Consider the following 23260-nt stretch of genomic DNA (forward strand, 5'->3'; position numbering starts at 1 on the left):
GTCTTCGTGTTCGTGGGTGAAAAAATCTTCGTATTTGACGAATATTCGCCTGTTCCCGTGTTCGGTCAGGGCAAATATTTGTGTACATTCTTCATGTTCGTTTTTTTCTTTGTTTTTTGCAGAAGGGGTTAATACAGAGTTAACGCGGTACGCACTACGCAACAGCTTTGGCGCCAGGATTTTAAAGGTCTGTACGAGTAACTCTGTTGGTCGCCGGCAGGGGCCTCCTCTGCCAATAACCAATGAAGTGCACCTGCACTTCATTGATTTATGGCAGACGAGCCCCCTGCAGGCGACCAATAGAGCCGCTCGTACAGACTTTTAAAATCCTGGTACCTTAACTTGGCCGGGGGAGACCACTGGTCTCCCCACTCCAAGAGTTAAAGGTCTGTACAAATGACAAATAGAGTCGCTCGCATGGCCCTTTAACTCCTGGCGGAGAACTTGACCTGTCTCCCCGCTCCAAGAGTTAAAGGTCTTTAACTCCTGACGGCGAACCTACGCATTTTCGCTCCCGTTAACCCCTGCGATTCTGCATAGATAAGGTAGGCGAGATGGGGAAGGGACCAGGGAGATTAGTAAACGAAGACGAAAACAAAGATTCTTCGCTTTGTGTTTCTTCGTCTTCATATACGTTTTGCCGCTGCCATACGCTGTTCGTATGTGAGGTATTCGGGCTGAACAACGAAAACACACCCTTCATGTTCGTTTTCATGTTCGCCCAAATACGAATGCACAAGTCTACTGAAAACCACCATGAGTGAGAAACTATCCATGTGGCATTAGTGGGAACATTCTACACAGCAGGAAGACTCTCCCAAGACCAGGCACTACATCAACCACCATACCGCAAGCTTATGTTTAATTCTATGGGTGCAATCTTTAGCATGTAGCTTAGATTAGCTATCTAGAAGCACTTTACTGTGCTGAAAATAATACCATGCCTTTACATCATAATTAGCTACTAGTTTCAAGAGCTGGTGTAATCTCTGGCTATAACTAGTTATTTTAACCACTTACACAGTGCAACAAGCTCCCTCAGTAAGTAGTGATCATGGTTTTATATGTTATACTGTGATGCCTTTTACTTTTTTCCTCACATCCACTAATTAGTTGTAGTTGGCACCAAGGAATTTGCAGTTATGCATCTGTTTTGTATTGCAAACATACTAATCACAATATCTAGCATATAGAAACATGAAATTGACAGCAGATAAGGACCATTCTGCCCACCTAGTCCATGTTTTTTTCCCAATATAAAACTCAGATCTTAATCAGTGCTTGATATTGTCTTAGCCTCAGGATAACTTTATGCCTTTCCCATGCATGTTTAAATTCCATTACTGTATGAGCCATTACCATGCCCCCCAACTGTCCCGATTTAGGCGGGACAGTTCCAAATGTGGGTCTCTGTCCCGCCGTCCCGCCTATCCCTTCCTCTGCCCTGCTTTGCAGGGGCAGAGGAAGGGTGAGGCCAGGGCCGGGTTGGCTCACCGGGATACCGGCGGCCAGAAGAGGCTTTCAATCCCGTTTGCAGCGGCTCAGCGTCTGTTTTGAATGTTGGCGGCAGACCAACACCTCATTGGGTATGATACTGCCGGCAGACCAACATTCAACATGCGAATGGAATGGAAAGCCTCTTCCGGCCGCCAGCGTCTAATGAAATTAAAGGGGCTGGCGTGCACGCACCGTGCCGCTAGATGACCGTGCCTTAGCTCTTCGTCCCACCCCTTTTAAGACGTGGGACGAAGTGCTGAGGCACGGCCATTGGGCGGCGCGGTACATACACACCGGCCCCTTTAATTTCATGAATGGCCTAGTAACCCATGGGTTAGTGTTATATGGGGGTACATAAGGCTTTTCTGGAGGCAGAGTGCCCCATGATATGCCTTTCCACCCCCTTTATGCCACTCTGCCTGCAGAAATGCCCTTTAACCCCCTATATGCCACTCTGGCTAACATTAGCCTTTTTTTAATAAAAAAAAAAATCTCTGCTGCTGTGGACTACTCTTCCAATGATGCTCAGCCAGCATTATGGTGGACACCTGGCTGGCTGAGAATCATAGGAATTTTAGTTCACAGCTAGCATCCGCAGCTTTACTGTTGCTGCACTTCCCATGACGCTCAGCCAGCATCATGGAAGTAGTATGTCTGACTGAGCCTTATGGGAATTCAATTCAATGTGTTGGTTATTTTTAATATGCATGACTGTGCTGACAAAAATGAACAGTGTTTTAAGTGGCTATGCAAGCACTACATTGTAAAGTGCAATTGCTGGTATTGGTGAGTTCCGCGAGATTTGTTTTTAAAAAAAGTGTCCCTCTTTCACATTTTGAAATATTGGGAGGTATGCATTACCACCCTTAATGTCAGGCTGGTTAGTTTATCTACCACCCTATTAGTGAAGTAAAACTTCCTTACATTACACCTAAACCTCTGACCCTAGTTTTAGACTATGGTCTCTTGCTCTAACATTTCTCATTCCTTGAAATAAACTTCCCTCCTTTAGTTTGTTAAATGCCTTTTCGTATTTAAATGTTTATATCACTAAGTTCCCTTAGTCTTCCTTTATTAATTTTTATCCTGGAAACCATTCACCATTAAATCACTATGCATCGAGCTTGTTCCACCCATAATGTCTACCTTGTTTCTCTTTATCTCAGATTATCACTATTAAGAGTCTAAAAAAATGATTTAAGCATTGACGGTTCCAAGGATGATAACCGTGTATCTTGGTATTAGATATCTTTAATCCCCCTTTTAGTTAAAGATGCATGTAGATCTCCTAGGCATTTATTTAGTGATTTTTTTTAATAAGCAAAGAAATTTGGGAAAGTGAATAAAATGGGCATTTCTTTAAGAGCGACATTTCTCAATACATCAGAGAATCCAGACATCCAAATAAGCTGTGGGATGACTCATAACTGGTACAGCCGAATATATTTGTTAGGATTCTCTTTAGATATTTTATTCCACATCATTAATCAAATATATAACTTGACATTTATACTAGAAAAATAGGTTATATTTTACAAATTATAAAACCAGACACTCTTAAAGTAGTAGTTCTTTTTGCCAATACTTAGGAATATTCTGACTGGAACAACCTCTGTCATCATCACATAAATTTATTTATATAGGGCCAGCAGATTTCGTAGCCTTGTTACAATCAGTGGAATAATTTAAAATCACACACAATAACAAAGCGGTACAAAAGGAGAATAGGGCCCTGCTTATGTGAGTATGGCTGTGATAGTATTGTTCTAGGTGTGCATTAGACACAGGGCACAATAGAAAGGTAAGCATCCCGATTTCATAACCCTGAGGATTTTCCTTCCAACACAATATGTGAGAGGAGTAGGACAAAAAAAATATTTGGGTTTTCAAAATAGCACCCAAAAAAAACCTAACATGTCTAATGCCCCATTATAGAATCATGGATAAAGAGCAATACAGCTTTCACGCCCGTGGCTCATAGCACAACTAGATTAATTTATTAAAATTACCTATAATTAGGGCTTTTCCTTGTCATTGGCTTTAAAGCAAGGGATTATTGTCACTCCCTCGGTAACGGGTGCGCAGCGGTTACCGGGGGTGACTGTTAACCCCTTCGATGCAGGCGGTCGCATGTCTGACCGCCAGCGTCGAAGTCAGAAAACAGGATCGGGGGACCTTGCTGCCTGCCCGAGGGAGCCTTGATCCCCAGTATTCTGTACTCACCCACTTGTGGTTCAGCAGCGTTCCTCCTGTCTGTAGTGAAGGGGGCGCAGTTGGACGGTCCAGAACTGCTGTGATGTGGTCCAGGGGGCGGAGCTTGTGATGAGCGCCGGATTTAAAAACCCCAGAAATGCTCTATTCAGGACCCTGTTGTGGTCTTCATTGCCTGAGTGTTCTCTGAAGTTCGTTACCTAAGTTTTTGATCCTTTGCCTGCCTGGCGATTCTTTGCCTAGCGATTTTGTACCTTAGCCTGTTTCCAGTTTTTGGCTCGACTGACTACCCGCTCTGTTACCGACCTGGCTCGTCTTACTACTCGCTTTTGTGTACCGACCCGGCTATCCAGACTATCCTGTTTGTTTTAACCCCTGCTCTGCTGTGTTCATTCCTGGTTCCTGTTGTCGTGGTTCCTGCACCTTGCATTCCAACTCGGCCCTTAATATATCCGCTGGCACCAGGCCTCCTCACTGTGGGAATCATCCAAGTCCCAGCTCCCTGTCACTAAGGGTCTCCTTTGGTGGTGGGCTACTGGGCAGAAGAACCTCTGCGGTGTGTTCCTTTGTTATTTTTACCTCAGTGAAGTCAAGATCTGTGGCAAAGGTAATCTACAGTGCTGTGCCCTTCCCGATTTCTTCTATTTTTGTCACCTTGAAATGTTTCAGATCATCCAACTCAGAGCTTGACAAATTTGTTGTGCATCTAGGCGCCAGGTAAAAAAGTTGGGAGCCAGGATTTTTTTAAACTAACAGTTGGTCAGGAGTGATCTGATCATCATCAGCCCACTTACTAAAATCACAGCGTTTGACCTGGAAGCACCCAGGACTTTCAGGTCAGTGCCGTTTTTTTTTTTTTTTTTGTTTTTTTTTTAACTCTTTCGATGCTGATGTTCCATTGGAGCACAGCATTGACTGTCCCCTGTCTCCCCTGTCCCTGAGGCAGCTGGGACTTAAATTGCTGGTCTATAGACCAGCCATTGCAGGGGGGAGTCTCTTTGATGACTGCTGTAGGCTTCCATGCCTACAGGAATCATCAAAGGGCTTGTGGGGGCTCGTTTATGCTGTTGCTGGCATGCTGGCATGCCCACCAGCAGCAGAGTCCCTTACAAAATGGGAATTAACCCCTAAATGCCGCGATCGTGGCATTGAAGGGGTTAACGCTGCACTGTCGCTCTCATGGAGCGATCAGGCAGCAGGGGGGTGTTGTGTCAGGTCCCCACACTTGTGTGGGGACCCAATCAACACACAACCCCCTTCCCTGAAGCTGCCTGTGGCAGCTGAAAACACAATTGCTGGTTTTGCAGCAACCGCGTTTTCAGCCTACAGAATTACTCCGTGGGAGTGATCTCAGGCTCGGGGGCGGGCTCTGTGTGGCTGTGCTGTCTGCCAAGACTCCTGGGCAGACAGCAGCAGCGTCCCCGTATGGTGACTCAGCCTCTTACATCCACAATTTTTTCTGGCTGTAAGAGGCTGACAAAACCTAGGCGCCAGGACAAAATTCTCTGTCGCCATGGCGACCTGGCGCCTGGGATTTGTCGAGCCCTGATCCAACTAATTTTAATATAAAACAAAGACAACGTGAGTTGCAGTTTTTACATGACCATTTAATGTATTAAAAGTAAAGAGTTAATCAAAACCTATATTACCAATGTGAAAAAGTAACTGCCCCCTAAACAACTGTAACCAAACATTTAAAATAACATTTGATGAGTCTTTTACATTGCTGTGGAGGAGTTGTTTTAATTCAGCCACATTGGAGGATGGACCTTTTAGCCTACTTCACTTTACAAAAAAGGTTCTATTTATTTGATGAGCAGATCCAACAGGGCTGGGAGTAATCACGACTGAGTGTGCCTAGTTAAGTTGAATCAAATTAATAATTACATTTGGTAATTGGTTGAATTAGGAACTAAGGGGGGGGATACTTTTTCACATAGGGTCCAGGAAGGGTTTGATAGCTTCTTTTAATACAGGAAATCATCATTTAAAACATTTAACGGCATTTTGTGTTATTCTGCGTTATCTTATATATATATGTGTGTGGATTGGTGTATATGTGTGTGGATTGGTGTATATGTGTGTGGATTGGTGTATATATGTGTGGATTGGTGTGTATATATACCAATCCACTCTCACTGAATGTTTTCCTACCTTTCCTCTTTGCTCCTTACAGCTCCTTTTCCTCCTCTTCGCTCCTCTTCTTCAGTTCTTCTCTGTCTTCTTCCAGGTCAGAGGGCACAGACAGCGGTGGGCGCGGCTTCAGTGTTGTGCACCGGATCTGAAAACAAACCCCGGCGCACAGCAGCTGTTGCCGCGCGGATCACAAGGGAGCGGTATCGGAGGTCTTTAACAGACCTCCTGCTCCCTTGAGTGATTTTAAGCCGGGTTGAACCCGGCTTAAAATCACTCAAGGGAACCGGAGGTCTGTTAAAGACCTCCGATACCGCTCCCTTGCGAGCCTGCTCCTCCAGCGGCGGACATTACTGTCCGTCTCTGGAGGGGTGCCGGGTGCCGCAAGTTCCCATGGGGGGAGTGCTGGCAGGGGAGGCTGTCTCAGCACTGGAAGTTGTCTACTCGTATCGCGCAGACGTCCTCTGCCGGCCCCGCTAGACACCCGGGAGTCTGGATTGGTAAGTCTAATGGGGGGGCATATCTAGGGGGCAGAGTGGCAGCATATCTGCGGCCTATAATTGGGTGTGGCCTATATATAATCAAGCCAATACGGTATTTGTATTTCCTTTTTTTTGCCAACCTGCTCCCTCAGTAATGCAAATTTGACCCCCTATATACCACTCTGCCCCATCATATGCCTTTTATTCCTCTATATGCCACTCTGCTCCCAGAAATGCCTTATACCCTCCTATATGCCACTGTGCCCCATGATATGCCTTTTAACCCCTATATGCCACTCTGCCCCATGATATGCCTTATACCCCTATATGCAACTCTGGCCTATAGGGGGTTAAAAGGCATATCATGGGGCAGTTAAAAGGCATTTCTGGATATATATATATATATATATATATATATATATATAATTGCTAACAGCAATCACACTCCTATCATGCCCAAGCAGCCAGTACATGCTGGAACCTGGGCATGATAGGAGTGTGATTAAAGCCTCCCTATGCCATGCTACTGCCCCCCCTTACACATCCATGCTATCACACACACTGATTCACAAACATTTAAATACTCATTCATTCTCTTAATCACACATACTTGCTCATAAACCCACCCCTTACCTGAACTGCAGATCTCTCGCTCGCAGACTTCTGCAGGGGCCCGGCTTCTTCCCTCTGCAATTTCTCTTGTCCCGCCCCCAGGGGAAGAAGGAGGGGGGCAGAGTCATGTGACGTGCATTCGCGTAACTCTGCTGAGTTCCTGTTCTCCTGGCCGGTCCAAGAGACGCTGCTCGCACATTGTGCATCCAAAGCACTGGTGAGCAGCCTGGCCCCAGCAGACAATTTTTTTGGCCATTTTTTAAAAATATTTTGGCATTTTGACGATAATGCCCTTTTCGGCAGATATATTTCGGCCACTGATATATCGGTGCATCCCTAGATCTTAGTCTTGTAGTCAGACCTATTTGAGGTCTGATTAGAAAACCACCACGATTATAAGACGAGGGGTATTTTTCAGAGCATTTGCTTTGAAAATAACTTTGTCTTATAATCAGGCAAATACGGTACTTCTTGCAAAAATAAGATCTTTATCATTTCCAAAATTACTAACCTGATTTTCGTCCTACTAAATATAGAGTGCCCCTAAGATATACACAGATGCTATTGTACTGCCTACGCAATAATCCTTTTATTTAGACGTGAAACAATAGCAGATCCAAGTAGATAGCATACCTTGTAGCAATATAAAGAGAGTATATCATGATTTAAGATTAAAAAAAAACCAACAGCATTGCCTGCAGAGCTGTAAACATACCCATTAAAACTGCATAATTAATCCTGTTAATTGATTATACAGCTGTGTGTCTTATTAATAGTCTGATAGCAGTGCCAACGAAAAAGGGAACTCTCTGAAGAGCAGATAAGAGCACACCATTTTTAATGAAACGCTCATATGTCATAGTGAAGACTGTTTAGAAATGTGTCATGGGATTCAAGGAGGCTTCATTTTAAAGGGTTTTCGTAATGCAGGGCCATGCACTTGAATTTCATGTCAAATGTTTTGTTGTATCAATTTAAAAACATATGCCTACATACATAAATATTATATTTGATATATATAATAAAAATATGTATACATTCATATGATTAGGCACAAAATATACACTGTTGATTTGCATGCAGGTTGCCAGTTTTTGAAACAGTTGGCACTTTTTGGGTTCTAAATTGGGGCAGAACAACTAAGCCAAGGAAGTTATCATGACTCTTCCCTGCTGCCTCAAGAACAGCTGTCTTGAACCCAAGCCCATTCCATTATTCATTACATCTGAAAATTAAATTTAGGGGTTCATATGGAAAAAGAGTGCTTATTTTCTGTAGAAATCCAAACAGTTTTCTTGCGCTTTGGGATGTACATAATTCATTCTGGTTTTGCTTTGGGTGTTTTACACGTTAGAATATTCTCCTGTGATTTATAATGCTGAATTGTGTGGAAGCCAAGCCATGTCTCATTGGGGTGATGTATTTTATTACATAGATTGATCCTTTGTTTTCTCTTTCATATTTTGGCTTTTGTTACTTGCTGGCGGGGTACTGAAAATGAATCTTCTATGGACAAATGGAACAAGGAATGATAAACAGCAGGGTAAAAATTCTATAACTGGAACAACTTGCTAGCTATCAATCAGTGTAGGCAGGGGCGTACCTAGAGTATTTGGCACCCGGGGCGGATCCTGTAAGTGGCACCCCCCCCCAAATGTAAAGACATCTACAAAATTATGTTGGCAAGAATATTTATTGCACCAATTTGTAAACTGTATGTCAACTGTAAACAACAAGAAATCTGAAAAAATAAATTAATAACTTATAAGTAAAATAAATATGTTTAAATAACATTTACTGAACATATAATAGTGCTTTCTTTAATAACCCCCCAAAAAAACAACAAACACAACAAGTTTCTAAGAAGACCTAACAAATGATTGACAAACATTACAAATTAAGTACTGGCTAAGCAGCTAAAGACACTATAAACTAAAAAAAATTCTGATATTATAATCAGGAGTCACCATAACATTGTTCTCTTTTTATTTAAGCATTTGCATATATAGTGGTGTTGCCATGTCGACTCATGATTATATATACCATATGAACCAGACACTGACTGTGGTATAGCATGACACATATCACTATATACTGAGCCAGGCAGTGACGGTGGTACAGCATAATGCCTATCACTCTATACTGAGACAGACATTGACGGTGGTGCAGCTTAAGTAATTTCATTATATATTGAGGCAAACATTACAGTGAAACAGCATAACTCCTATCACTATACACTGAGCCAGATACTACAGTGGAACAGCATAACACCTATCACTATAACTGAGCCAGATATTGATGGTGGTACAGCATAACCGCTATCTTTATATACTGAGCTAGACACTTATAGTAGTACAACATAACTATCACTATACACTGAGGCAGACATTGACAGTTGTGCAGCACAACTGCTATCATTATATACTGAGACACGCGCTGACAGTAGTACAACATAACTGTTCCATTATATACTGAGGCACGCGCTGACGGTGGTACAACATAACTGTTAATATATACTGAGGCCCACATTGCCGGTGATACAGGATAACACCTATCACTTTATACTGAGCACACATTGACGGTGGGGCAGCGTAATCCATATCACTATACATTGAGCCTGACATTTACAATAATGCAGCATAACCCATATCACTATATACAAAGCCATTGATGTGGTGTAGGCCTACCACTTCAGTGTCTGGCTTAGTATATAGTGGTAGGGGTTATGCTGCATTATTGTAAATGTCTAGATCGATGTATAGTGATAGGGATTATGTTGTACTGCCCTCAACTGCAGATCAGGGGAAGACTGTGAGAGTCAGTACAGCCTTCCCTTCTTCTGACTGCACCGTGACATTGGGAGGTCCTCTCCCCGTAATCATCCCCAAAGTCCATTTGTCCCCTACGTCACTAAACCACAACTCTCTTTTAATTACTCCCTGTAGTTCAGGTATAGATCAAATAAACAACACATGGAAACAGCACGTGCAACTGAATAAGACATAAATATCCTGTATTTACAGGTATACATAAATAATGTATGGAAACATAGCATTGCAGGTATAAATCAACAGAACACACAAACCCAGCATCGCAGGTATAGATCAACTGGAAATCACTCAGCACTGAAGGTATAGATCAAATAAACAACACATGGAAACAGCACCCCAGGTATTGATCAACTGAATAAGACATACAAATCCTGTATTTGCTGGTAAACATAAATAATGTATAGAAACATAGCATAGCAGATATAGACCAACACATTAACACACAAACCCAGCTTTTCAGGTATTGATCAATTGGAATTCACATAAAAACTCAGCATTAAAGTTATAGAAAAAACACCCTAAATTACAGGCATAGATCACAGATTGCACACCCCAAAGCCAGCGTCCACATTGCCCACATAGAACCTGACCAGCACCCTGCGGTGGGGGTGCAAGGCCTCTGTCTCCCAGCTCTGCCACTGTACGGAACAGTATAGAGTGATGGGAGTTATGATGTACTTTAGAGCATAATTATAATGAAAAAGACATTGGAAATGGTACAGCATAACACCCATCACTCTCACACATTTACCAATCAACACTTACCAATCCACAGATTCCACACATACCAATCCACAGATTCCACACATACCAATCCACAGATTCCACACATACCACACATACCAATCCACAGATTCCACACATACCAATCCACAGATTCCACACATACCAATCCACAGATTCCACACATACCAATCCACACACATACCAATCCACACATATACCAATCCACAGATTCCACACATACCATACCACAGATTCCACACATACCATACCACAGATTCCACACATACCATACCACAGATTCCACACATACCATACCACAGATTCCACACATACCAATCCACACATATACCAATCCACACATATACCAATCCACAGATTCCACACATACCAATCCACAGATTCCACACATACCAATCCACAGATTCCACACATACCAATCCACTCTCACTCAGTCTTAATGAATGATTCCCTACCTTCTTTTCTACTTCTTTTCTTCTTACAGCAGTCTTTTCTTTTTACAGCAGTCTTCCTCTTCGCTCCTCTTCTACTGTCTTCTTCCGGGTCAGAGGGCACTGTGGGCGCGGCTTCAGTGCCGCCGGGGTTTGTTGTCAGATCCCGGCGGCACTGAAGCCGCGCCCACAGTGCCCTCTGCACAGCAGCAGTTGCCGCGCGGATCGCAAGGGAGCAGAATCGGAGGTCTTTAACAGACCTCCGGCTCCCTTGAGTGATTTTAAGCCGGTTCAAGGGAACCGGCTTAAAATCACTCAAGGGAGCCGGAGGTCTGTTAAAGACCTCCGATACCGCTCTCTTGCGAGCCTGCTCCTCCAGCGGCGGACATTACTGTCCGTCTCTGGAGGGGTGCCGGGTGCCGGCAAGTTGGCACCCCCCTGATGAGCGGCACCCGGTGCGGACCGCCCCCCCCCCCGCCCCCCGCTAGGTACGCTACTGAGTGTAGGGCTGCAACAACTAATCGATAAAATCGATAATAATCGATAATGAAATTAGTTGCCGACGAATTTCATTATCAATTAGTCGAATCGATTATTAGCGATGATAAAATGAGGGTTTTTTCAGAGCAAACGCTCAGAAAATACCCCTCATTATATAAACCGTTTCAGTGACTCACAGCAGCAGCTCCTACTCCTACCAGTCCCTCCCTGTAATCACTGTGACAACTGGCCCCGCCCCCTTCCTTCTCCCAGAAGGCCAGAACCACATGGCTGTGACACTCATCTAACTGTAAGTATAAAATTAATATTTGGGCTACTGAAAGTTAGGGGAGGTGGGAGTTAATTTAGGGGCAGTTATGGTTAATGGGGTGTTTAGGGGCAGCTATGGTTAATGGGGTGTTTAGGGGCAGTTATGGTTAATAGGGTGTTTAGGGTTAATTTAGGGGCAGCTATGGTTAATGGGGTGTTTAGGGTTAATTTAGGAGCAGCTGTGGTTAATGGGGTGTTTGGGGTTAATTTGAGGCAGTTGTGGTTAATGGTGTGTTTAGGGTTAATTTAGGGGCTGTTGTGGTTGACAGGGTCTTTAGGGTTAATTTAGGGGATGCTGTGGTTAATGGGGTGTTTAGGGTTAATTTAGGGGCAGTTATGGTTAATGGGGTGTTTAGGGTTAATTTAGGGTAGTTGTTTTGATGGGGTATTTAGAGTTAATTTAGGGGTAGTTATGGTTAATGGGGTGTTTAGGGTTAATTTAATGATGAGGACTGAGAGTTAATTTAATAAAGTTAACTTAAGGTGCAGTTAGAGATAAAGGGGGGCAGAGTAAAGGGAATCTAAATCCTGGGGGCAGTGAAGATTAACCCAGTCTGTGACTCTATGAGGGGACTATGAGATATCTGGGGGGTATAAGGCATATCTGGGGAGGACGGAGTGACATATCTGGGGGTATAAGGCATATACATTATATAAGGCATATGTGGGGATGGCAGTGTGGCATGTCTGGGGAGGATGGAGTGGTGTATCAGGGGGTATAAGGCGTATCAGGCACAGTGGCATTTGTTGGGGTGGAGTGGTATATGTGGGAGGCAGCATGGAGTGGCATATGTGGGAGGCAGCGTGGAGTGGCATATGTGGGAGGCAGCGTGGCGTGGTATATGTGGGAGGCAGCGTGGAGTGGTATATGTGGGAGGCAGCGTGGAGTGGTATATGTGGGAGGCAGCGTGGAGTGGTATATGTGGGAGGCAGCGTGGAGTGGCATATGTGGGAGGCAGCGTGGAGTGGTATATGTGGGAGGCAGTGTGGAGTGGTATATGTGGGAGGCAGCGTGGAATGGTATATGTGGAGTGGTATATGTGGGAGGCAGCGTGGAGTGGTATATGTGGGAGGCAGCGTGGAGTGGTATATGTGGGAGGCAGCGTGGAATGGTATATGTGGGAGGCAGCGTGGAATGGTATATGTGGAGTGGTATATGTGGGAGGCAGCGTGGAATGGTATATGTGGGAGGCAGCCTGGAGTGGTATATGTGGGAGGCAGCGTGGAGTGGCATATGTGGGAGGCAGCGTGGAGTGGCATATGTGGGAGGCAGCATGGAGTGGCATATGTGGGAGGTAGCGTGGCATATGTGGGAGGCAGCGTGGAGTGGTATATGTGGGAGGCAGCGTGGAGTGGCATATGTGGGAGGCAGCGTGGAGTGGCATATGTGGGAGGCAGCGTGGCATTGTCTGGGAGGCAGCGTGGATTGGTATATGTGGGAGGCAGCATGGCATATGTGGGAGGCAGCGAGGCATGTCTGGGAGGCAGTGAGGCATGTCTGGGAGGCAGCCAGGCATGTCTGGGAGGCAGCGTGGCATGTCTGGGCTCAAATGTGCATAAATTGGGGGGGGCTGGTTGGGAAATAAAGACAATAAATGCATTTTTTTTTTATTCTGCTGTTTGTATTTAACATCATTTGTTTATTAAATTATTTTAAATAAATGAAAAATTTACATTCATTTTTTTTATCCGATTAATCGATTAATCGACAAAATAATCGGCCAACTAATCGATTATGAAAATAATCGTTCGTTGCAGCCCTAAATCAGTGTAAATGATACAGCCACTTCAATGGTAGAAGGTTGGGTTGGGTGGAAAGCTGCATTTGTTTAAGGTAACAGAGGTTAATTATGACAACAGATTAAAACAATAATTGTTAAGGATAATAATTAAAAACAGAATGAATTATAAGTAAGTTCTGTGGTTTTGTAAGGACTTACCTGTCCAGCAGCCGCGTCCCGCGCTGTCAGGAAGCTTCCTACCCGCTAGAGAGCTGAAACGAAGTGATCGTGGGGCGTGGTCACATGATCACGGCAGTACGCAAAGCGTGGTCACGTGATCGTCGCAGCTTGCGGTCGCACCGGTGATGTCACTGAGGCCAGGTGGCTGCTGTCAGGGTCTGGCTCGTGGTACTTACCGGAATGCCCGCTCACCGGGTCCTGTGTCGCCTCCGACGCTTCCTCCTCCTCCACACACCACACGTTTTCCTCTTGGCACGCGCGTGCCCCCTCACTCAACTTTATGCATTCCCCAAAACGAACGGCGGGGAACCCGCTCAAGTGACGTCACGTACATGGGCGCGGCATCCACTAGCGGGCAATTCAAAACCTGAACACTGAGATTCATTCAGTTTGATCTGATTCTCAGCTCTTTTACCTGGCTTGCCTGACCTTGTTTTCTGCCTGCTGATTTTGTCCTGTCGTACCAGTTATTTGCTGGTCCACTTGCCAACTTTTTCCTCTGTCCAGTTGTGTCCGTCTCTGCCCCTGGGATCCTCTAATCTCACCGTTACAGTACCAAGGGTCAACATGGATCCTGCAGAGATTGGGCAAAAGATGTCAGCCTATGAGGCACATATACAGAGTTTGAATCATCGCATGGATCATTTCGCTCAAGTTCTCCAGACACTATTAGCCAGAACTGATCCCGGCCATACTCAGATTTCTGTACCACTGTCCACGGCCGCTCTTCCTGATCATGGTCTTAACCAGATGATGCGTCTTCTGCCACCTCCTCGTTATGGAGGTGATCCCGGTGCTTGCAGAGGATGCCTTAATCAGTGCTCCATTCAGTTTTAGATGTCTCCTCACTTTTCCCATCAGACCAGGCCAGAGTGAGATACATAATGTCTTTACTTTATAACCGAGCCTTGGCCTGGGATTCTCCCATCTGGGAGAGGGATTTGCCTTTTGTCCATAATTATTCAAACTTTGTTTCGGCTTTCAGACAATTCTTCGACCAGCCAGGCAGGATACAAACTGCATCTGCTCATCTACTCTCACTTCGTCAAGGTCCACGTTCCTTATCAGATTATGCCATAGAGTTCCGCACAATGGCCTCTTAAATTAACTGGAATAATAAAGCATTTGTAGCCGCCTTCACTAATGGTCTATCCGAAAGATTGAAGGAAGAGATTGCTAAAAGAGAATTACCTACTTATCTGGAGTCAGTAATCTCCATCATCAGATGCATAGATCTTCGCCTACACGAGCGCCAGGTCCTAAGAGATGGTCAGAGAAGATCTTCGGTTTGAATGGCCCCCCAATTTGTTCCTCCCAAGACTGCTGCTCTACCTCAGGAAGAACCTATTGTCAGGGTCCGTGTACCAGACCCCGATGTAGTGACGTACCCTCAGGTACTGGGTCCAGCGCTGCATCTCCAGTTCTCTCCTCCTCCGCATCCCGCGTGGCTGCCTCTTGCCCTCACAGCTTTATCCGTCCCCGAGTGGAGACGGCGGGGAACAAGCTCGGGTGACGTCACGCTCAGATGCGGGGCGTCTCCGGAGCGGCAAGTTTAAAACCGAGCACTGAGCATTGCTCAGTGCTTCCCTACTGTTCCTATCGTTAGTGCTATATTATATTCTTGATTCCTGTGTACCGAACTGGCTATTCCTTGGACCTTGCTGACCACGTGATCGCGGCAGTACGCGAAGAATGGTCATGTGAGTTCTGGCTGACTTCCAAAAAATTTAAAACTGACCAAAGAGAGATTATGGCCATAATCTGATATTAGTGAAATATAAGGATAAAATTGGCATATCTTCCTACACCAATAGCAGGTAAACTGTTAAAGGGAAAAATATATATTTTTCTCTTTCAGGCTAAAGTACAATGCCGCATAGAGTAATGTATGGCGGCATTTACACAAACCTGATTTTATCTTGTTGTTTCCATGCACTTTCTTTATCTGCCAACCCAGAGGGTGCCATTGTTGTCAGTCATGTGATATTTTGGGTGACTTTCACTGCTCAAACACTACTTATTCCATCGAATTTCATTAGTGTGTCTGGTTGGGTAATTAAGATTGAATCATTATATTGTTTACCGCAGGCTGAATAAGGTGCCCAAGGGTTTGTTTTATTACCCTCTCCTGCCCCACTACATATGTGTTGCGGAAGAGGGGAGTGATCATAAAGGCAAAAGAATGCAACATGTTTTGTTCTGGCAATACCAGATACCCACCATCGAGAGGACACAGCATGACCCTTAAATGAAAATGGTAATTTATTCCAGCATAAAGTGGGCAACGTTTTAGTCCTCACTAACCTTTATCCAGCCATTGTTCTGACAAGTCATATTTTCTTTATAATAACAACATATCTTTTAAATTAAACTTTGCTTGGCAAATAACTGAAAATATTCACGTGCTTAGTTTTCTTTCTTTTTAAATTCAGAATGTAATAAACCCTTAATTCATATGTATATATGTATAACGAAATTTCAATGAAAATGCAAATCTATATGCAGAAAAGCACACTTACCTTAAGTAGTCAGGTACAGTATCTTCATATATCCCAGGTTCAATCTCCTCAATAGTGAACACCACACGGGAACCAGTCTCAGGATCAGATTTACCAGGGTCACCAGCTTGCCTATGGGTGAGTGGTGGTAACTGAGGGGTACCAGAGAAACGTCTCTTGATTGCACTTAGGGAAGGCACATTGGAGTAGGAGCTGAAGTCAAAAGATTCTCTAGATTTCTGGAAATAGCAAACGAACAAAAAATAATTAACTTAAGAATAGAAATACATTTTATTTTCAGTATACTAATATCTGCAAATATTAGCAGTTGAATTTAATGTTTTATGACAATCATCACTTCTAAATAAATAATGCCCTCTAATGGTTGAGTGTCCATTAGTGGCACTGTTCTCTACCTGTCTACCAACAATCTGACAGATAAGAATGTTCTATCCCACTCCAGGTAATTACCAAATGGCCTTGGACTGGATACTAGACCTCTCCAGGTTCACATGACTTACATATGGCCTCCCTCATGCACATGGCTGGTACCAACTGGTCAAATGACTTGCTCAGCAACCCCCTGCTGTCCCAAACATGGAAAGCTTAGAAAGCAGTTTGGAAGAGGTTAGGCCTACAATTCGCCTGTTCGCAATTCCTACACTTAGTCCATAACCCCATGTTCCAAAATAGAAAAGCAGACTGTTCCTTTAGGGCCCTATACACGCTAGGGGGCAGATTAGTCAATGATTTTCTCAATGCTGAGGCAACAGGAATAGTCACGCTAAGAAAACTTTCAAATAAATTTGGCCGAGTTGGCTGTTTCACTCCTTACATTATATGCAGCTCTCGAGTTATATTTCTAAGGTGCTATCTCATCTCCCTGGAGGTGACCGCAATAATCCCTTAGATAACTCAACTATTCGACATTGCTCACACCCTGTTACAATGGCCTTTATCTACACCCTCATTCGACCTAGGATAAATTTAGAATCTCAGGGAACGAGTATCTTAGCCTCAAAAAGACCTGTAAGATTATGGTCTTGATCAACTGATTAATCTTTGGGAACCAAGATGTTGGTCTTATGGAGAAATGTTCCTTGAAGTTTTACACAGAGCGTATGTCACCCCAAAGTTAAGACATAAAATGGGTTTAGCTCCTAGTTCCAACTGTGACAAATGTGTTCAACCGAATGCAGATCTTGTACATTGCTTTTGGTCCTGTTTGTCAGTCACATCCTATTAAGGGGAGATGGACACTTGCATTATGTAAATCTTACGACAGCATTCAGGCCCTCCTTGCAGTGGGCTGTGTTTGGAATCCTTCCCCCAGACGCAGGTAATAGGTTGGCAGCCAGGGTTAAAAATTTGTTGCAACTTAGGTCTGCAGTGGGTAAGAAGGCAATACTTTCCCACTGGATACAACCCCGCTCACCGGCCCGAGAAATGGCAGTAGTGAGACTTACCTTTCTCTTTCAGATGGATTGGGTAAAGGCATCTTTACACAAAAAGATCAAAGCCTCCTCTTTCTTTCGCAATTGTTTTTTTTATATATTAAAAAGGTAGAAGAACCAGTCAAACTATCCCTCTTTAGAACATTTCGGACCACTGGATGGTTCTCTATGCAACTGTTATTGGGTAGAGACCAGATACCTGGGGTTGACACACTACATGGGCATCACATGAGGACTGGGGGCGATATTAGCTCAGCTTAACTCTGAGGACATGGGTCCTATTGAAACAAAACATGAAAACCCTATATGTAGATACTTGTTTTATTGCACGTAACTTGCAACAAGAAAGGGGACAATACTGCTTAAGTTGGTGACATGGGCGATGTACTTGATGGTGATTGCTGTTCTTGCATGTCTGCAACTCGGGGCTGCTGTAACACAGATATATAAATTTGCTTATGTACTGATTTATCACGTTGATATATCCTTTTGTTATGTTTGTGGAAAAAAGTTGTATCCCATATAATTTGTTCTGTTCAATTAATCCACTAAACTCTCGGTGAAGTAGTTCTTTCTTGAATTACATCTAACACCCTATTCCTCTGATTTACGATTATGAGCTATGTGCTTTACATTTGCTTTTCCAAACTTTGGTAATGCCCCATGCAGTATTCTATGCATTGCTTGTACACGAATGGTTATTGTCACAGCGATTCATCTGACATCCTCCTCCACATTATCTCGGCCTAAACCTGCTAATTAATAACTAATTATAACAGTTTATATAGTGAATTAGACACCCGGTTACAATCTATGCATCTATGCATATCATTTAAGAAAATGAAGTGACTAATATTTAACAAGTAAATAAATATTACCTGAATACATAATTAATAATGAATGTGATGCATTTTTAAAAACCCTTCATAATTAAGCAACAGCTATTCATTGCAAGTAAATGGATCATATCATCAACATCACTAAATTTTTTGGCAACACAGGAGGCTTTATATTTATATATCATCTTCTTTACTAAAACCTCCAGCAGCAAATAAATGGTTAATGACAGAAAAACAATCAATCAGAAATATGCAGAGTCCGTAAGAAGGCCCAAAGAACACTCCACTTCCACTTCTTTGCTGCTAGCGTCCAGGTGAGCACCCTCTTTACTAGTGTGCTTCACAGTTGACTTTATTTTGGGTATATTTCATTAAAATACCTATTGTTGGGGTTTTCCTATCCAGTTTTGTGATGGTATTTATGTTCTGTTAATATTTTGCAATATATATGTTTGTCTCTTACTGTTTTTAACCCCTGTGTCGCTGGCCTACGGGCTCCGCCTGTTTAGGCCTCTTTTCACCTTTCCCGTTTAGCGTTTGCTCCCTTTTCCTTCTTCTGCCGCATCTAGGCATCCAGTGTGTCCGCCTTCCCAAACCTTCGTGCTTCCGCGCTATAAATATTTTATTATATCTTTTCATGTGACAACACTGAAGAAATGACACTGCTACAATGTAAAGTAGTGAGTGTACAAAGCTTTACAGGTTGCCCCTGGAGTCCTCTGCCACTCCTCCATGACGACATCATGGACCCGGTGGATGTTAGAGACCTTGCGCTCCCTCAGACCTCAATGCGGAAGGTTTTCAGGGCTGGAGATCATTTTTGGCGAGTGCTGGTCGGCAGAGAGGGTCATGCCACCAGCAGAGCTGCCTTTCATGGCAACAGGCCCAGATTCCAGGAGAGTACCGCGGGTCAGAGGTTCCAATACCGATCCTCGTTCTCCAGAGGTGCCGCTAGGGGCAGAGGGACCTCCTCCTCCTTCAAGACCAGAGCCTCATCAGGTTAGACTCTTTTCAATTTTGCCTCATACCCCGGTAGCGGGCAGGTTATTTCATTTTTTCCCAGCCTCGGAATGTCTCATTGGGACCCCTCCTCCCCTCCTTTCCCATCCGCGTCAACCTTGTCCTGTATGGAGGGGGATGCATTAGCGCTGGTACATGCGGGTGATCAAGCGTGTGTCAGGCCCTCCAGTTTATGTTAGCAATACCTTTCTCGTGAGGAAGACTGGAGAGTTTCGTCCCGTTATAAATCTTTGTGCGCTCAATTCCTTCATCGTCTACCATCATTTCAAGATGGAGGGGATTCACTTCTTACAAGACCTGATGAGTGAAGGGGACTGGTTCTTGAGGTTGGATCTGAAGGACGCGTACCGGACTCACCTGCCTCAGGCAGTGGCGTCGCTACAGGGGGGCAAGGGGGGGCAATTGCCCCCCCTAGGTTAATCCTTGCCCCCCCTGTTGCCCCCTGCCGAATTTGGAATAAAGTCGCAATGCGACTTTAAATCCCGTTTTTTTTTTTTTTAAATGTGGAGGAGAGAGAGGGTGCGGCCCGCGTAAGATCGGCAGCCAGGGCAACCGATCTTACGTGGGCCGCACCTCGAGCCCTGCTACTTACCTGTGGGAGGGTCTTCTGTACTGACTGTACTGAGGAAGCGGAAGCTAGCAGAGAACGCAGAGGGAGGCCGCGCCCTCTACTGAAGTCTGGGAGCGGCATCGAGGAGCTGCAGTGCAGGTAAGGGGGTGGGGAGGGTGTTTGAATGAGTATGGGTGATTGAGGGAATGAATCTGTGAATGAATGAGTATATGAATGAATGTGTGTGTGTGTGATAGCATGGATGTGTAAGTGCTGGAACCTAGGCATGATGGGACTGTGATTGCTGTTAGCAATCACACTCCTATCATGCCAAGTCAGCCAGTACATGCTGAAACCTAGCTAGCTGCCCCCCTTGTGTATTGATGCTGCCAGCAGTATGGGGTCTGCACATCACTTACAGCCACCCTGTAGCAGCATGTACTGGCTGACTTGGCATGATAGGAGTGTGATTGCTAACAGCAATCACAGTCCCATCATGCCTAGGTTCCAGCATTTACTGGTTGGATGTGTAAGTGCTGGAACCTAGGCCATAATGGGACTTTGATTGCTGTTAGCAATCCAACTCCTATCATGCCAAGTCAGCCAGTACATGCTGAAACCTAGCTAGCTGCCCCCTTGTGTATTGATGCTGCCAGCAGTATGGGGTCTACACATCACTTACAGCCACCCTGTACCATCATGTACTGGCTGACCTGGCATGATAGGAGTGTGATTGCTAACAGCAATCACAACAAGCACAGTCCCATCTTGCCTAGGTACCAGCATTTACTGGTTGCCTGGGTATGATAGGAGTGTGATTGCTGTGTGGGCAGTGTGGACGCAACCTGTGATCTATGCCTGTAATTTAGGGGGTTTTAAATATACCTTTTAATGACGTGTGTGAATTCCAGTTGAGCTATACCTGCAAAGCTGGGTTTTTGCGTTATTCTGTAGAGCCATATCTCTATATTTCCATACATTATTTATGTATACCTGCAAACACAGTGTTTGTATGTCTTATTCAGTTGATTAATACCTGCAATGCTGTTTCCATGTATTTATTTGATCTATACCTGCAATGCTACGTTTCATATACTATTGTATACCTGCAAATACAGGATTTGTATGTCTGATTCTGTTTATTTGATATATACCTTCAGTGCTGAGATCACAAGTGAATATCAGTTGATCTATACATGTAAAGCTTGGTTTGTGTGTTAATGTGTTGATCTATACCTCCTATCGGCAACTGGGGCTAATATTAATATATATATGGGCAGCAGGGGCATCAATACACAAGGGGCAAAAACACTAAGGGGGGTATAAACGACAATGCAGTGTGAAAGATCCATCCTGATGTAGACGTCTGTGACGTAGATTGTGTCCTGCTGTTTGTGTGTTTTTGGTTATCAGTGTAGCAGAGCCTGTCCTAGGGTGTGTGTGTATAGGTTTTGGTGTGGCAGAGCCTGTCCTGGTGTGTGTTTGGGTGTTGGTGTGGCAGAGCCTGTCCTGGTGTGTGTGTTCAGTTGTCAGTGTGGCAGAGCCTGTCCTAGGGTGTGTGTTTGGGTGTCAGTGTGTCAGACCCTGTCCTGGTGTGTGTGTTTGGATGTGGGTGTGGGAGAGCCTGTCCTGATGTGTGTGGGTGTCTGTGTGGCAGAGCCTGTCCTGGTTTGTGTGTGTGTGTGTGTTTGGTTGTCGGTGTGGCAGAGCCTGTCCTGATGTGTGTGTCTGGGTGTTGGTGTGTGTGTTTGGTCATCTGTTTCCTGGCACTTAACTTACAGTAGGAATTATTTAATTTATATTTATCCAGAGATAAAATGCCCTCCTGAAGTTGTAGTGACTTCAGGGGACAAAATGTTCAAGGCCCTGAAATCATTTAGTGGAAAAGTTATTTATTGTGTTATAATATTTATTTCAAGGATTAGTCGCACTCAATTGTGGCTTCAGGCTTCCCATGTTGAATGATCAAGTATTATTTTAGCCCAATAACAAAAGTATAATTCCATAGCACATTACTTTTGGAAATTATGAATGCCCCCCCAGTTTGACTGTGGTATCTTGTGTGCCCCCCCTATATATTGTTTCTAGAGTCGCCACTGGCCTCAGGTGAAACTCTCCTCCATTAAAAGGGACATTTGGCCTCTCCTTCGGCATTCATGTGTGTCTTTGCGAGACCTGGCGTGAATGATAGGCCAACTTTTGGTGTCCATTCAAGATATTTGTCCAGGCCCTCTTCATTATCGAGCGATGCATTCGGGTTCCTACGACCAGATAATTTGCGTCTGGAGTTGAGATGGTAGTTGCACCACATGAAGGGATGTAACGGTCGGACCATTTTTGGGCATGCCCCAGATTGCGTCTGCGACCCAATGTCTTCCATGCCCTAGATCTGGCTTGGGGCCAACTGGCATTGGATCTATATGCTTCTCGTCTCAATCGCTGGGTGAAGGACTTCTTCAGTTGGTTACCAAATCCAATCAGCCATTCCCGCTGCTCACGTCCCCATTTCTGGTGTGAGTATCGGGAAAGATCCGACAATCTGCCGCCTTATGCATGGGAATCTGATCTCTAGGCCGCCATCTGCGAGGCATTCGTTTTTCTGGGATGTCTCCCTCATTCTTTGTTTCGTGGAGTCATGGCCGGATTATGACTCTTTGCAAAGCTGGCTCTCGTGCTCTGCTTGATTTCTTTTTGGTGAGTGTCTAATATTACTGCTTTTGGCACCGATTCATTTACCTTTTTGGCCAACGGCATGGTGGTTTCTATTTCTCGTAGGACTAAATCTTTGTCCTCTTCGTCGTCTTACCCGTACTTGCCTGAGTGTCCTAGATTGCGTGTTGCATGCTGTTGGCCTAGTTATCTCTTGGCCACGGCAGGCTTGCGCTCATCGTCGCCGGGTCCTTTGATTGTTTCCTATGTTTCTCCAAATCCTTCGTTTGGCCGGTGTAGATGGGTCTTTTGGGGACCATTTGCTTGGGGGGACTGCGGCCTCGGCGGCCCTTGACCTGGGTGGTTCCCTCTCGGATATTCTTTCCACTGCGGATTGGTCCAGGGGATCGACCTTTTGCACGTTTTATTACCGTCCTCTGGCACGTGTTGCTTCTGCGCTGTTGGGGTAGCTTTAAAATTGCAAATATGAAGTCTCCTGTCTTGCCATAAAATTGAGGATTACTCTAACCTTGGTGTA

General features: G+C 44.5%; 1 protein-coding gene across 1 annotated transcript in view; it reads right to left on the reverse strand.

The window, feature by feature from the left end:
* Positions 1-15928: 15928 nt before the first annotated feature.
* Positions 15929-23260, reverse strand: part of LOC128491659 (cAMP-specific 3',5'-cyclic phosphodiesterase 4C-like) — a 44232-nt gene continuing 36900 nt past the window's right edge. Inside the window, exon 2 of the mRNA XM_053463978.1 lies at positions 15929-16449. Within this exon, the coding sequence (XP_053319953.1) occupies positions 16228-16449 (222 nt within the window). The 3' untranslated portion in view covers positions 15929-16227. The remainder of the gene's footprint in view (positions 16450-23260) is intronic.

Source organism: Spea bombifrons, chromosome 1 (assembly GCF_027358695.1).
Source record: "Spea bombifrons isolate aSpeBom1 chromosome 1, aSpeBom1.2.pri, whole genome shotgun sequence".
Classification (NCBI taxonomy): domain Eukaryota; kingdom Metazoa; phylum Chordata; class Amphibia; order Anura; family Pelobatidae; genus Spea; species Spea bombifrons.